Genomic DNA, 17,315 nt, shown 5'->3' with positions numbered 1-17,315 from the left:
TTGCTACAAACAAAAATAATGGATTTTTGCTAGAGAAAGAGTTTATTTTAGTTTATAAAAATGATAATGATTGTTATCAACAATTAAATTTTAGCATGTAATTCCAACACTAGTCAACGTGGTTCATGTGAAAGTATATATAAATGGAATTATGGAACAATATGCTATGATATATATTTTCCCTTTCCCTTTCTCATTCTTAATCTCTAAACAGAGGATGATATATCCTTTCCTTCGAAACCCCTCATTTTCCTTTCTTCCGAGTCCTTTCCTTTCCCTTACTAAGTTGAACCTGAAGATGCTGTTGGATTGGAAGAAATTTTTTTTGATAAGAAAGAGGCCTCGTTAAAAACTCCCTTCATAACCGTTAAGCTACAAGGTATCTTAACGGGCATTGGAAGGAGGAAAAGAGTGCCCAAATTTTATTAATAGAAACAAAGAGTACAACCTAGGTAAAAACCCCCTAGATTACAACCTTTCTCATAGACCTACACCTTTCCCATGAAATGATAACTAACACTCCAAACAAAATAAAAAAACAGAACACAAACACAACAAACATTACCCAATTCCCGCCTTAGCTAAAACATCAGCTTCCCAATTACTACTTTTCACAAACCTTAGCAACACATTTGAATCCAACACACTCTTTGCTAATTCTTTAACCAGAATGCTAAACACAGCAGGACAGAATGCTTCTATTTGTGCGAATTATCTGATCTTTATTTCTTTTTTATTTTTAACTGTCCATTCTACATAATGTGTGATGGATAGATTGAGAGATTAAACTACTTAAGATTTAAGGTTGTTTCCATGTTATATTTTATGGCTTCAATTGTTATTTTTATATAGATCTAGGATGTTTTAAAATTATTTTGGGTATTTTATTACTGATGTTTTGCTTTTTCTTACCAAGTACCAAGGCTTTAAGGTTAGATTTAATATTTTTGTGTTTATTCGAGGATTATAAGTACCTATGTTATTTCTACTTATACTAGCTTTGGATTCTAAATTTTTGAGATTTAGGAATGTTGATTATTGGGATCTTCTATCTGCTTTTGTTATATATTTGGCCACTTTCTCTCAGCCTCTTGGGTTTTAGGGTTTTTTGCCTCTATCTGTCTTTTCTTGTATTTCGCCTTAAATCTTGCTTTGATCTTCATATTCATTCAATTTCTCTTCTGTTCTGTTTTGATTACTTTTCGATACATATTGTTATAAAGATTGATGTTACATGTGCACAAGGCATCAAAATGTTTAGTGCTTAATCATGACTTCTAGATCCCATTGGTTATCTCCTCATTTGCTTTCCAACTTGTGACAAGCGAAAACTATTTTTTGTGTGCTTTGTTTCTCATTTAGGTATTCGTGTCATTATTCCTTTTTTGGGTACATTTAGTCAAAGCTTTTAGGTCTTTTCCCCTTAATTTTTGGGGTTCTTTCACATGTAATTCCATTTATTGTTATGCAATTTAAAAGTTGCTCAATTACTCACCTGTTCCTTGCATGAATATGTTTTCCTATTTGTTTTCAGCCAATTGATGAATCTATAATTCTGGACTTGGAACAAATGGAGAAAGAGTCCGATATTGATGATATTTTTAGTTATAGGTCAGCTGCGGAACATGAGCTGCAGGTATAATATTCTGATGCATCGCTCTAAAATTAGATCAAAATGCTTGTTAGATTTAATACCTCTTAGATTTCATTGTTAGTAGTTTTGGTTTGTATTTCTACACTGTTTAATGCTGTTGATCATGATTTGACATGGTTCTATTGTTTGTTATTGTGTACTTATTTCGGCGTGCAGGAAGTTTTATCAAAGTCTTCAACAGCCAATTTTTCTGTCGAGAAGTCAAGACAAGATGGTCAGTCATTTGATAAGTCTCGTGGATGGTTGAATTGGTTGTCCCGTGGTATGCTTGGTGCTGGAGGAACAGATGATTCTAGTCAGTTCTCTGGTGTGGTTTCTGATGAAGATGTGCAGGTACTTCTTGTCCAAGCTGTAGTTCAGCGCAAATGCTCTAGATCAGATAGTTTATAGCCACCCCTCTTTTTTACAGGATATATATGAGGCAACTCAGTTCTATTCGCCAGTTTTGTCTGATGCCGACACAAATGATAAGACTTATACAAGGGCAATCGAGTTCAACATAGATGAAGTTTCTGCAAAAATATGGAGCATGTATGTTACCTTTGAGCCATTTTTGGGTTAGAAATAAATTATGGACGTCACTTTAGCATGAAAATATATTAATCTTAACTTTTTGCATATGTTAGAGCATATATTATAATCATAAGAAGTTGATGTTAATTCCTTTTTCCTTTTTTTTTTGATAGGAATAAGAGGCCTCATTAAAAACCTCCTTCATAGTTAGCTCTTATGAAGAGGTAACTAGCGGAAGGAGGAAAAGAGTGCCTCAATTTATAGATTAACCATAATTACATAAGAGTACACCTTACAAAATACCCGAAATAAAACATAAAACATTACAACCATAAGACTGCACACAATCAACCTATGCTACAAGTTCCTTTAATTATTTTCCTTGTCGAAAGACTCATTTGCCCCTTTAATTCTCCCTTCTTTGCTAATTGATCCTACACCAAACATTTCAATCAATTCTTTGAACCTTTCAATTTATCCATTTTAGTCACTGAATTTTTAAATCTCACAATTTAACCACTAACCCGGTATGGAGTATGTTACAAGTTCCCTAGAAAAATACCCTTACAATCAACCGATTCCCTCTTTAGCTAATTTATCAGCCTTCCAATTACATCCCCTAGGAATCAATCTAACAATAACCTCCCTCTCGAAAACTAGGGACACAATATCCAAGACAAGGGAACTGAAGAAAGGAGGTGCAGAATACGACAACATAATCCAGTCAACGGCAGATTTGCAATCACTCTCTATAATCAGTCTTCCCTTCAAAGCCCAAAATGAAGATAGAAAAATGTCAATGCCTTTTTTAATGGCTTTCAACTCGACCAAAGGAGGAGGGCCAAGACCAACGCTAATAGAGAAGGTCGTCAAAGTGAAGCTATTAAAGTCTCTCAAAATACCTCCAATTCCACCAGCCAACCCATCTTTCGTGATTGATGTTATGGTATATAACATAAGCCACTCTCTTGCAGAGAACATGATGTCCTATACTGTCTGTTTCCATGTATGGGGCAATTTTTTTTTTATAATAATTAGAGGTCTCATTGTATGGGGCAATTTTCAATAATCTATTGCTCTGTTCTTGTACATAAAGGCTGTTGGTAGTGCCCTACCCTTAATTAGGTTGAAGTACTGGTTCCCTTCGTTATCTGGAGAATAGTTGGTTCTTGCGGGAACCAGGTAATATCACAATTATACCTTTTCGGTTGGCAAATCTTCTGCAGACTATTGCACTTCCTATTTTTATGCACTCCCAATCTCCTTTGGTCTTGAAGAAATTATAATGGAATTTTGTTTGTAGAAAGTAGGTATTGAGATTTGAAAAATAAAGGGCAAAATAAGGTAGAAGAAGGGGAATGTTGTCATAGATTAAATTCTTTACCAGTTATTATTGTCCTATGGTAGATCATTCTCCTGCTAACAAAAGTTTTATATTATGAGCGAAAAGTCAGTTCAGGTTTCTCTCCCTACTGGAGCCCTTTGGTCGGCTTTTGTCAATAACCTGAGTAGAAGAGTTAGTAGGGGTGCTTTGTGGGAATGATTCAAGCTTCATGATACGGTTACTAAGGTGTTTATCCCTTTAGTTAATAGGAGACCGAAATATAGTGACTCAACATTACGTGTTAGTGAGAGAAGCTCCAGCTTCTCTCTAACCCAGGCGAATTCAAAATTCTAATTTCATTAGCCCAGGCGTTTTTTATTCTCCTTCGAAACCCACCAGTTGTCTCTAGGGCCCAGGTGTTTTTAAACTTAAAAGTGTTGTCTCCATCGTCAGTTGCTCGCCGGCCGCTACTGTCGCCCGCCGTCTGTCGCTGCCGTCAGCCGTCCGCTGTCACACTCTGACCTCAGTTTGACGTCGTTTTTTCCTAGGATGGTCGTCTGCTCACGGTGAACACAGATCTGGACTTGCATTTGCGAAAAACACTGTTTTTAGTCGCAAATCTTCACTCGTCCTCTGCAAATTTTCACCGCCTCCAGCCGTCCGAGTTCGCCTCCGCCACTCCACCGATTGCAGCACCTTATCGTGACCTAATCTCGACTTCTCTTGTGTCGAGCAGTAGTGAACAGATGAGTTCTCACAATGGAACCCTAACCCCCGTCTCAACCCAGCCGACGTCGAGGGTTTAACTCAACTGGTGCGGTGGCTGCTTCCTCGGTGAGGCCTCCTATTGTTCCTCCATTGTCTAGGAGTTCACATCTCCTGCTTGAACCAGATTGTCTTGGTGCAGCTGGTGATTTCCCCCTGGAGTCTGCCAAGGAATTAGAAGCGAAAGTGAAGGCTCTAAAAGCATTAGTGGCAGATTTGAATAAGCGGGTTAAGGATTTAAAAATAAAGGAAAATGCAGTTCCACGAGGCAGTTTTCTCAAGACTTCTGGATCTGCCGGTGCAGCCTCTTCATCAAACTCCGATAAGGACAATTGTAATATTGAGATAGAAAAAGAGAGTACAAAGTTTCAGAAACGGCAAAGACGAGATTTTACCAGACGCATGCTGGTCGGCTTGAGGCAGTTTGATAACTTCCCTTTTCCCCCAAATGCTGCTATGAACAATGTTTGGGCAGCCTTGGCACGTGAGGCGGGTTGGACAGTTGAGCCCGACGACACCACTTGTAGACACTCCTTCAACCCAAAATCAGCAAAATTCGGGAACATATTCAGCGAGGTCGGGTGAAAGTCCACTATCAACCAGTCATTTGAAGAAATACTCACAAGAAGGGAAACATAGGAACGGAAAGCCGTCTTTTGTACACGCAACACTAGCGCTTTCAGTCGCTGATGTTGATCATGGTGGTGCCAAGGAGATCTATTCGAAAGGGTATTCCGATGTAAAATTTTCCGAAGTGGTGGGAAGGAGAAGAAATGGGTTTCATAATCGGTCGAAAGAAGGCCAACCAGATTTCCGTAATGGGTCCAGAAAGGGTTGTTACACGATTTTTATCGAAAACCTTCCAGAGAAGATCCATTGGAAGAGGCTTGGATCCATATTTGGCTCACATGGTCAAGTTATTGATGCCTTCATTCCCAAAAAAAAGAAACTCGAATGGGGTTCGCTTTGGGTTTATTCGCTTTGCTACAATTGAAGAAGCAAGGACATCGATTTCTAAGATGAATGGTTATCATATTTACGGCAACAAAATTAGAGTCTCTTTGGCTAAATATAAACCCCGACAATCTTACTGGCGAAAATCTTCGACAGTTGCTCATAGTAAGTCTGGGATGGAAGTTTTTCCGAGGATTAAACACTGTGAAGTTGAGAGTGCTGTGGACGAAAATAAACTTCAAGTGTTGACTAATTGTCTTGTGGGGTGATGCAAGAACTTTATCAAGATTGATAATCTTTCTAACCAAATACAAGCCAAAGGACTAGCAAGTTTCACACTTATGAGAGCTGCTGGAATGTAGTTCTACTGGTTTTTGAAGATTCTGATTCGTTGAGAAGCGTGAAGGATGATAAGTTAGAGACTCTTGCAGAATGGTTTTCCAAAGTGGAAACTTGGTCTGAGAGCCTTGTGGTGGAGAGCCGGATCGTTTGGCTAGTTTGCGAAGGTATTCTTTTTCACGCTTGGAATTGGGATACTTTCAAAAACATACTACTAAGTGGGGCAAGTTAATAGCAATTGATAACAGTTGTGAGTTTCCTTCGTCTTTTGATCGGGCGAAAATTCTAATACTCACAAATGGTCAAGGGAGAATTAATGAGTTGTTGGAGTTGAAGGTCGGGGATCATTTATTCAAAATCTTGGTGCATGAAGTTGATCCTTACTTCAAACCTAATTCTTAGGTCCCTGAAGATTGCGATATTTCTTTAGAACTTGATCCTCCAATTGGATTGTGATTGTTCGGCAGCTATATTCAGAGGCGTTTTTAAATTTGTGGTTGTAATTGTTGATTTTTATTTTGCTATGTTATCTTACATCTTGAGGTGTATTTTACAAATGAGGTTATTGTTTTAGGGGCTTTTTGTTTGACAATGTAAGATTTCTAGGTGATGTGGTTTGTATTGGTGTATATTCCCGTATGAGGGATCGGTGTTACCACATGTACTTGGTATTCTATTTAATAAAATATGAGTCACTCTTTTCTCCCTTCTAATGTTATTCAAAATACTTCTAAGTATGTGGAAGAATATTAAGGGAGTTTTTAATGAGACCTCCAACTTCTATAAAAAAAAATAGAGACTCAACATTCGCATTCGTTCACTTCGAGAGTCATGAAGATCTTATAGAAGCAGTGGTAAAGGTTAATAATGGGTTGATTGATGGGAGGAGGGTTGCGGTTAGGGTGGCGAAGTATCAGAAATCAACGAATGGGAAGAATTTGTCTGGGCCAGATGAGGTTGGGATTAAGAGGAAAGAGGTGGTTCAAACTAAGAACTCCGATGGGAAAAGTAAGTTGTATAATAAGTTTCATGACGGTAGTTCTTATCGGGATAAATTGATGGGGAACTCGAGTTCTTCAGCAAGGGCGGTAAGTAAGCAGATGAGGGGAGAAGGAGCTTCGAAGGTCCCCTTTTATGTTTTCATCCCGGTGGAGGAGAGATGTTGGTTAAAGAGGACGATGATCGGAATTCATAAGCAATCTTACGATGTGGAATTAATTCTGAGAGCGTTGCACAGTGAAAGTGTTAACGTTAGCGTTGCAAGATAGGGTTACACCAGAAACACTTGCTTAGTGTCCTTTAAGTTGGAGGAGGAAATGTCAAAAGCTATGGAAAAAATTCTTTGGAGCTCAATTATTGGTTTGACTGGTTGAGACCAGTTTCATCGGAAGGAGGTGTTCCTTTGGCTTTCTGTGAAGTATCACTTTTCGTAGTTCCTTTAAATTGATGGAATGAGGTCTTCTTCTCCAGCCTGGCCTAACGGTGGGGGGAGGTAGTAGATATTAATAAGGAAACTCTGTTGAAGCAGGACTGCAGAGTAGTGAAGATGGTGATTCGGGTGGGCAAGCCCGTTTGACGTCCCAGAGTCGATCTCCATAAACACCAATGAAAGGTTGTACATGATTAAAATTAAAGTAGAATTGTCGACCGATGGACTTTTAGAGGTTTGGAATTGTGAGAGTGATGGTGATTTTTCCAATGAATGGGTGGTAGATACATCGGAGAAACAGTGCGATGAAGAGGGGATCTTGAGGGAGAGGATAGCCCAAGAAGTTAGAGTGATATCCAAGGAAAGAACTGTTCTATCGGGTCAAAAGTCTCTGACAGGTGGTGTGGCGTCTACTGTTCCAAGAATTAATGAGGCAGAGGTCCAGAGATTTGACAATTCTGTGCAGTTGGAGAAAGACAAGATGGAAATATGGGAATTGTCAACGCTGCAGATTTTGTCGGGTCCCAAAAAAGAGTTAATTGGGCAGATTGGTGATATTGGGTTTGGGCCTTCTAGGCCCAATTCTTCTAACAGTAACAAAAATACTCAGTAGGTTGGTTCAGCGTCTAGTAAAGGAGGATCGACACAGTGTGGTTTTCGCAGGAGGTTCCGATCAGTGGGCTCTCTTAGCAGTAACGTCAATTGCACAGGGGGCTTAGATGATTTGCGAATTTTTAGACAGGGTGAGAGGTAGTTTCCCTATCAAGGGATGGTTCCAGAGGAATGGGTTTTTCGCCAAACCGTGGTCGAACATTAGAGAGAAATGCGACTACCAACAGATCCGAGGGTAAATCTTTCAAGGGTGTACATTACAGAAGCAGGAGTAGGAGTAATCTGAGAGAGGTTCGGAAAGATAAAGCGAAGTCATTAGAAGATTGTTCTTACGAGGCGGATGAAATTCAGGCAAGTTGAGAAGTAAGCTAATTGATGGGTGTAACTTTCCGAGGAGGGAAGAAAGCTTTCATGGAAAAGGCGCAGGCTGTGGTTGAGGGTAGGTAGATGGAGGGTGGAATCTGAAGGTCTGTGGGAAGGGGGCTTTTTAATTCTTTCTTTATATGTCGTGTTTTAGTATGGTATCGTGGAATGTGAGAGGATTGGGCAGGAGAGAAGTCTAGGGCTGTGAGGAACATTATTGAAGGGAGGAAGCCGTCGCTTTTGTTCATTCAAGAAGCGAAGTTCGAGATTATTAAACTTTCCTTAAGGAGGAGGTTAGGAGGGAATTTTCTGAATCGGTTTGTGGTTTCTCCGACGATTGAATTAGCAGGAGGATTTAATGCTTTGGGATGAAAATAAATTGGAGATTGAGGTTGAACATGTGCAGGAAAGGTTTATTGTTGTTAAAGGTAATCTCAAAGAATTGTCTATTTTATGCTGGTTTATTGATGCATATGGGCCATCAGTTGATTCAGAGAAAGATTCATTCTTTGAGTCGCTGTTAGCTTTTGTGTGGCAATTAGGTCCTATTTGTTTGGGGGAGACTTTAATGCGTACTTGACTCTCGAAGAGAAGTTGGGAAGAGGTCAAAATAGGTTGTTGATGAGAATGTTTAACAAGTTTGTTCATAAGGCTAACTTGAATGATCTTCCAATGTCGGGTGGCAAATTCACTTGGAGCAATAATAGGGAAAATCCTACTTTTGTCAGATTAGACAGATTTTTAGTTGATTCGAACTTATTTGTGTTTCCTTCTCTAATTAAGAGTTTGCTCATGAGATCATTATCGGATCACAACGCAGTTAGTTTGGAAAGCAAAGGCACGGATTGGGGGCCAAAACCTTTTAGATTGTTCAATTACGTGCTAGAGGAGGAGGCTTTAAAGGAAAAAATGGTGGAGGAGTTCCAGAGAGTTAGGTTGGGCAGCAAAAGGAAAGGGATTTACAGCATACTCAAAAGTTCTAAAGTTGTATTGATTTTTCTTTGATTTCATGCATGTCGATATATTTATGCCTTCGAGAATGGAAGATGATGTAGAAACAAATTGATAGCAAATGTCACATTTGAAATTATTTTAAATGGGATTTCATTTTGTGGCTGGAATTAAATTTCTATGAACCATCATCTTATGTGTGTACATAGCATAAGAATTTTAAAATGTCCAGAAATCTAACCCTGTGCTTAGGGACCTATTTGAATCAGTCTTGATTTTACGGTGCTGCTTGTTTGATATGATATTTCCTTTTCTTAAAATGATGCAATAAAAGTAAGTAGACCATCTTAACCAAAAATAGAGGCCATTCTTTCAGAATATAGGTCATCAGTCATTACTCCAATATCTTCATTAGCCCACATCATTTCTGTCATCATCCTTTTGTTGTTGTTGAGTTTTCTCATATTTACTCTCATTTTCTAGTAAAATTTTATTGTTAATTATTATGAAAATTTCTTCAACAGCTTTATCAATAATTAATTATAGAGATTAGTAATTTTTATGGCTTGAAATTTGTGATAGAGATGGGAACCTTTATCTAGAATTAGTAGTATTTTGGTAATTTACAGGACAATTGCTAATTTCTTCTGCGAACCCCCATTGTTTTATTTAAACATTGCGTTTTGAAACCAACATTTCAAATTCCTTCATTTTTATTGGATATGTTGTTTTATAGGTTGTGTACTTTTTAAATTCGTCATATAAAACAAGCCTATGTCATGAAGGTAGAGGAAAAGAGAACTGACCTGTGGTGTGAAGATCATAGAGAATAAGCTGGGAAAATGATATTACATGCTTATGCACATCATTGAGGAACAAGAACCTCATGCAAGGCTCGTGGAACTTAATAAAATTATGAAGATTTAATGAATTAGTTGCTAGTGAGAATAATATTACAAATTACAAGATCGCAGTTTCTTTGTTCTCGAGTGTTCAAAGTGGCAACATGTAAAAAAGATAAAATTTATGCAGCTTAGTCCATGTCATCCCCACTAGGACTGTGCCTGGGTAGTTAGATGAGTTGGTAATGACCTTGTTTGCCTACTGTATTTTGCTGCCTTCTCCCTTTAAGGAAACATTACCTAAATCAACCATCTCACTACAATTGCAGGAAAAGTATTGCTATTTTCAGCTCTCAAAATTTCCATGTCCTGCTGTTGACATATGTTTTCACTTTATTTTAGTTAATCACCTCTTGATGTTGCATTTCTTTTTTTTTTATAAGAATTGGCCCCATTAAAAACCCCCTTTATAATTATTGTGCTGTGAAACACAATAATCATGGCAAGGGGAAAAGGGTGCCCAAATTTATTACCAAACACAAGATTACAACCAAACCTAATAAACATTTAGTACAATAATCCAAACCTTCAATTGAACAGCCCATCTACCCTAATCTCCCACACCAATAGCTCAACACTCCCTAACCTATACCAGATTTTGCTAAACAGTCTGTTTCCCCATTAACACATCTACTAATATGCCTTATAATAACATTAAAATGTATCACAGACTCCTGAATTTCTGTGATCATATCGACATAAAGAGCCGGACAGAGATCCGGATTATTGATCCACTTCAGAGCAAGAAGTGAATACTTTCTAGAATCAGTGACCCTTTATCCCTCCACATTGAATCAAAGAATAAATCCAACCCAGCTTTGATTGCAACAATCTCTGCAAGAATCGGAGTGCTAGGTCCTGTCGCTTTTGAGAAGAAAGGCAACTTATTATTCTCTGCATCCTTAAGCACACCACTAATACCACTTCTCTTCCAGTCAACAGCTACTGCCCCATCAACATTCACCTTAAAGAAACCCGCAGGAGGGGGGCACCACTTTAACTTAGGCAAACAAGACTTATAAGGGTAGTGATGTTTATCTGCCAAGGTTAAATCACCCACAAGGCTATCAATCTGAATAGAAACGCCCTTGTATTTAGCTAAGAACCAAGAAGCCACCCTATACCTCATCAAAAAGAAAAGATTTGCACTATCCAGTTTCCTATTTTGAAACACTATCTGATTCCTGCATAACCAAACAGTCCACAAAACAACTCCCGATATGATTTGCCAAATAGCCGAATTATGTCTCAAATCCACCCACGAAAGCAAGAACTCTTTAGGATTATTAGAAAGAAAAGTGACGACATTCCACAGTCGGAGGAATTTAACCCAAATCTTCCAAACCTTCTCACAAGAAAAGAAAGAATGAGTCACCGATTCAGACTCCACTCCACAGAACACACAATAAGGATTCTCAATACCCTTAACACCTCTACCCAACAAAACTGATTTGACAACCAACTTCTGATGAATAATTTGCCAAAGAAAAACCTCCGCTTTAGGAGGAACTAACCCCTTCCACACAATCTCCGACCAGAAATGCTGAGGCTCGGATAAACTAGAAATAATTTTAGGGCAAGACTTAATCGAAAAAACACCATCACCATTTCCTTTCCAAACATAACAATCTTCACCCTTCATCAAAGGACAAAAATTATCCAAGAGCAACATCATCCTCCATTTTGATGTTGCATTTCTTGTAGTTTACATCATCTACTAACTTTTGAAGCAAGTTGTGGTTTTGGGCATATTTGTTGTTAATATCGTTAATATTTTTTCTGGCCATTGTACACTTAAATATTAACTATGTTACTTTGCTTTTGTAGGAATTTATATCAAGAAATTGCAAGGTTGAATCTCCATGGCACAGTTATGAAGTGCAACCTTCAGGAAGAATTAGTAACTGTGATTGCTTTTGTTAATTCAGGAGAGGTGGTTAATACAAGCAATGAGCAAATGATCCGACTAATGGTAGGGGTTTCTATGATTTCGTGCCTTCATGACGTAGTCCACTCTTAATATTTTTTATATTATTGTTGGCTAAAGATTAGTTTTTTTTTTAATTCCTAAGCTGGCGTTGCACAACAATTCAGCTCTTCTAATAATTTTTTGGATTGAAATGGTGAATATATTTAGTTAAAAGGAAGTCCCTAAGTGTGGTAGTTAGGTTAAGGTATCATATAAATTGTAAGAAACCTATTTGTGCAGTTACTGAAGCTTCTAAATGTGTTTATATATATATATATCATATTAATCGTGCAAATTGTTGGCTAAAGCTTCACTGTATGTGCTGGCCCTTGTCAGGGCTGTATCTATTTTGAATCGCATGCTTTCTATGAGTTTTGATGAACTGAGTGTAAGATTTTATATGGCATAATCTGCATTTTGGGCATTGGTTGGAGTATGAATATGGTCCTATTATCTCAATGTGATGGTTTTAGCTCTATTCCAATTTTAATAAATTTAATCCCAACACTTCTATTAACACCAAGGAAAACGTAATAACAAAAATGAATTCATTAAGAATGAGGATATGATTCGGTAGAATGGCCGATTTTATTGAGATTATTAAAAGTTATGGGCTTTGGTGATAAGTGGATTTCATGGATTGAATTTTGTATCTCATCTGCCTTTATCTCAGTTCTAGTGAATGGATCTCCAACAAAGGAATTTCAGATGGGCAAAGGGTTGAGACAAGGCTATAGTTTGTCTCCTCTGTTGTTTAATATAGTTGGGGAACTATTGAATTTAATGTTGCTAAAGGCTGCTGAATGTGGATTGTTTGAAGGGTTAAGTATTGGTGGGGATGTTAATAATTTTCATTTGACTCATTTGTAGTTTGCAGATGATTTAATCCTTTTCTATAGAGATTCACCTACTCAAATTCTGAATATTAGGAGAGTGTTGAGGGTTTTTAGTTTAATGTCAGGGCTACATCTTAATCTGTCTAAGAGTAAGTTGTTTGGTGTTAATTTGGAAAGTGACAGTTTAAATGAATGGGCATATGATGGCTAAATTCCTTTAGGGGGAAGGTCCAGTAAAGAAACGAATTCATTGGGTTAATTGGAAAACGGTTTGTCGACCTTATGAGGAGGGTGGCTTAGGAGTCTTGGATTTGAACTTGACCAATAGAGTGTTACTTGGGAAATGGGTTTGGAGGTTTGCAAATGAAAATAACTCTCAATGGAAAAAGATGATTTGCTGCAAACATAATATCTACAATTTATCTTTAACAATAAAATAAGGCCGTTACTCCTCGAGATTCATGGATTTGGAGAGGAATTTTGAACAATTACGAGAAAAAGGATTATATAGGGGACTATTTGAGGTCTAATTCGAGGATACAAGTGGGGAATGGTAGGTCAATTGCATTCTGGAATTTTTTTATAGGAATTCCCTAGGATTTTTGCTTTATCAAATAATAAATGGGGGAAAGTTGTTGATTTTGGTTGTTACGAAAACAATTGTTGGGTATGGAATATTCAATTAAGGAGGGATTTATACGACTGGGAATTGGATCAGTGGATTTCTTTAATGTCATTGCTTGATAACATTGTTTTGGTTGATTCAGTCGATGACTTTTTGGCATGGTCAGGCAAAGGTGTTGATTTGTTCTCGGGTAAGTCTTGTAGAATGACACTTTCTGGCAGTTCTGGAGGGAATTTTCAGTGGAACAAGTGGGTTTGGTCTAGATTGGCTCCTTCTAGAGTTGAAACATTTCTATGGCAGCTATCTCATTAGAAATTAGCTATTAAAGTGGAGCTGAAGAAAAGAGGGGTTCCCTTGGATGATGTTTTATGTCTCAAGGATTGAACATCTTTTTATCTTATGTCCTGTTGCAAGGGAACTGTGGAATCGATTCTTAAGGTTATGGGATTTATCTTCAGTTTTGCCCAAAGATCCCTTGTCCCTACTTTGTTCTCGGTCTTTTATAAAGGTTTCTTCTTCAATCTGGAAATTTATCCCTGGAGTTGTTTTGTGGTCTTTATGGAAAGCTAGGAATTCAATTGTGTTTGAAAACGGGGATTGTGACAGTTCTTCACTGTTCTTCATTTGCAGATTTAGGCTGGCCAAATGGTATTTAGCTAAATTTCCTAATGATAATATTCAGGCGGATTTATTAGTAGGGGATCCAGTGCTTGCAGACAATATTTCAGTTAAAACATCAAAAAAGAAAAGGGATCTTTGTTGGACTCCACCTGAATTTTTTAAATTCAATGTGGATGGGACGGTTAGAGGTGATGGTATGCAGGGTGGAATTGGAGGAATTTTGAGAGATCCGAATGCTTCTACCTTAATCACTTTTTCTACTGTTGTCGAACCAGGACCACCTACGTTTGCTGAGTTGAAAGCCATTAAAGAAGGCATTGACTTATATCTTTCTTCTGAATGGGTGTTGAAGGGTAGACTTATTTTAGAGAGTGATTGTAAAATAGCTGTGGATTGGATTTTGAGGCCTGTTACTGCCCCTTCGTTTTTCAGTTCTTTGGTTGGGGAAATTGGGGCCTTAGTTTCTGCTAGGGATATTATGATTACATTGATTCCTAGGACATGTAATTGGGAGGCTGACAAGTTAGTTAAGGAGGGGATAGGTTGAATGTCTTCAGTTCTAGTGGGGTTCTGTTCGGTTTTTTAATTTTGGGTGGTTATTATGTAATCTGTAATCTTATGTAATTATGGTTTATTAATATATTGAGGTACACTTTTCCTCCTTCCGCTAATTGCCCTTCTCAAGATGCAACTATGAGGGAGGTTTTTAATGAGACCTCCTATTCCTATAAAAAAAATTAAGAATGAGGATATTAAACTATTAAAATTTGGACCAAAACTGCCAAATTCGAACTTCAGAACTTAGGCATGTGCATGACATTCTGAACCAAAAGCTATCAGCCTTATACCTCCCTCCCCCATCCCTCCGGGAAAATAATCCTCTATAAACAAATATGAATTTCCATGTCCCAAAAGCATTCGTACATATCTGAAACGATATTGTTAGCATAAGGGTAGTTCTGTTTTAAATATTTTGGAGTTTTTTTTTTTTTTGGCGTCCAACTTATATTTATTCTCAGTTCTTAATTTGTATGTTTTCAGCCCTGTATAGAGGAAAATGTCGGGGAAGAACTGCCTTCTATCAGAGTTCAAGTAGACTTGTCACCAAGGCGAGATGTTGAATTGTCAGTGAATGTAATTTTATGCCCTTTTGGTGCCATTTGGAAATCCTTTTTATACTTGACAACATAAGCCTTTGTTTAAGTTATTTTTTTAATGCTTTTGTTTTATTTACAATTATTTTTTTATGACTTTTATGCCTAGGTCATGCTTCAGTCGCTTGAAGTCACTTATGAAACAACATTTTTCCAGGATCTCACAGAATTTTTCATTGTTATCAAATATTTTGAATTTCAGCATGAAAGGGTAAGAAATATATGTGTTAATCTTGATGCCTTATACAGCTACACTCACAGTTCTTATATTGGCTGGTTCAGCATGCATCAGTCTTGTTCAAACATTTTCAATTCCTGAAGATATCTAGTGCAGTTAGTGCTGTTCTTTTTTTCATTTGTTTTCTATCTGGATTAGTTAAGTATGTTTCCTTGGTACGTTTAGGTTTTTTTTTTTTTTTGATAAGAAAGGGAGGTCGCATTAAAACCCCCCTTCATATCCATTGAATACCAAAAAGATATCTCAACGAACATTGGAAGGAGGAAAAGAATACCTCAAAATTTTATTAAATAAAACACCTTAGTAAAGCATAGAGTTCAAAATAAAATACCTAAAGACAGTATAGAGTACAGGCAACCAAGCTAGGAACAAATACCAACTCTACAACGAAAACAAACAACAAGACCAAACAGCAGGACCAAAAACAAAAACAATTAACCAATTCTGACTTAGCTAACTTGTCAGCTTCCTGACTTAGGTTTTTTAAATTTCTAGTGTCTTAGACTTTGATATCTGCGAGATCCCATTTAATGCGTCCAACAAGATTTATAATTCTGTAAAGTATAATATAAAACAAGTTATTATACTTTTAGATTTTAATTCAATTTTACAGATTCACAATAAGTTGAATCTAAATTAATAAATGCTTTTTTTTTATAAAAATGGGAGACCTCATTAAAAAACCCCTTCATAACTTATGAAATACCCCCTTCATAAATTAAGAAATGCTTTTAATTTTATAAGAAATCAAAATAATCAATTTGAGGCTTCCTTTTATGAATGTTGGTGTACATTAGCAATTTGTTGTTGTTCCAGTCCCTTTTTATTTTGTAGCAGGAAAAACAATTCTGGTAGAGAAGTATAATATCTAGTTCTATGTTAAAAAGAAGAATAGATTTGTAAGTCAGCTTTTCTTGGGCTGCTGCAAGTACTGTCTGCTAATGTCAATACAAAAGAATTGACTTGATCAATGATCTGGTAATGTTTTTTTATAGGGGCCAGCTTTGATCTCATAAGAATAGGAGGAAAAAGTAAATCGGTATCCTTTTCAATGTATAAGAAAACCATATGATTTGATAATGTTTTTGTATATACTGTGATTCACTGTAACAAACCAATGGAAACAAACCCATTGTCCCATAAAATAATTTAATAGTGTATACTGTCCTTAAACCTGTTCTGTGTTCCTGATAACTATGGTTGGATATTGATAAAATAAAAGATCAAGTTTGCAGCTATCAATGTTACTACTGCATTGTTGATGGATGCTTAAATATTGTTTATACAACAAATTTTCAATACGAAAGAGCCTAATGCATGAATGTGCTGTATAGCTTGCCTTCTTATATTTAGCCGTGACAATATTCCTTCAGTTGTTCTTTAACTATATGATAATTAGAATATCATCTTTCTATTTCTTTTTACATTGGTTGCATGTAAGTAATGCTATGTATTTCACCAAGTGCAGGTTTTATCTTCGCTTAATGGCATTGAAGATGTTAAGTCCCGATTGCTAGCAAAAGCTGAGTAGGTGCCCTTGGTACTGTGTATTCGGGTTAATGTTGGTTAAAATTTTGTATGTATTCAAATGTTCCAAATAGTTGATGCACACAACTAAATTGTATTTGCAGATGCATCCTATCGAGTCATAAGAAGGTGGGATGGGATGTTAATATCAGCAACGTCAAAATAAATTTTCCCTCCGGAAATGCAGCTTCTGAAGAGTTTAACATGGTAATTGCATTGTTATAATGTGTTTATTTGGACATTCATATTGTTCCTTTTGCTTAATGAAGTTCAAATTTTATTCTATATACTTCATTTACTTATAGCATTATATATCTATTGTGTTTGCCAGATTTTTGAGTTGGGATCTTTTGTTCTTGCATCTAAAACGAAGGACACTCTAAGTTCAAGTATTGATGGAGAATCACATATCCAGAAGAACTTAGTTGATTCTGCATCCATCTCTGATTGGTTAACAAGTTGTCAGCTTGAAGATCTTTACAATCACTTTGAGATCAAACTAGTTGATTTTGAGGTCAGGTATATTGTTCTTGTTAGAT

The 17,315-nt window shown here is 37.0% G+C and overlaps 1 protein-coding gene across 1 annotated transcript in view; it reads left to right on the top strand.

The window, feature by feature from the left end:
* Nucleotides 1–17,315, top strand: part of LOC120204420 — an 83,917-nt gene that overhangs the window by 16,129 nt on the left and 50,473 nt on the right. Inside the window, 9 exon segments of the mRNA XM_039204517.1 lie at nt 1,535–1,636; nt 1,811–1,987; nt 2,064–2,185; nt 11,634–11,778; nt 14,899–14,991; nt 15,121–15,222; nt 16,718–16,776; nt 16,881–16,983; nt 17,108–17,290. Coding sequence (XP_039060448.1) covers nt 1,535–1,636; nt 1,811–1,987; nt 2,064–2,185; nt 11,634–11,778; nt 14,899–14,991; nt 15,121–15,222; nt 16,718–16,776; nt 16,881–16,983; nt 17,108–17,290 — 1,086 coding nt within the window.

Source organism: Hibiscus syriacus, unplaced genomic scaffold (genome assembly GCF_006381635.1).
Source record: "Hibiscus syriacus cultivar Baekdansim isolate YM2019G1 unplaced genomic scaffold, ASM638163v2 tig00000340_pilon, whole genome shotgun sequence".
In the NCBI taxonomy this organism is placed as follows: Eukaryota; Viridiplantae; Streptophyta; class Magnoliopsida; order Malvales; family Malvaceae; genus Hibiscus; species Hibiscus syriacus.
This window is presented reverse-complemented; position numbering and strand designations above follow the sequence as displayed.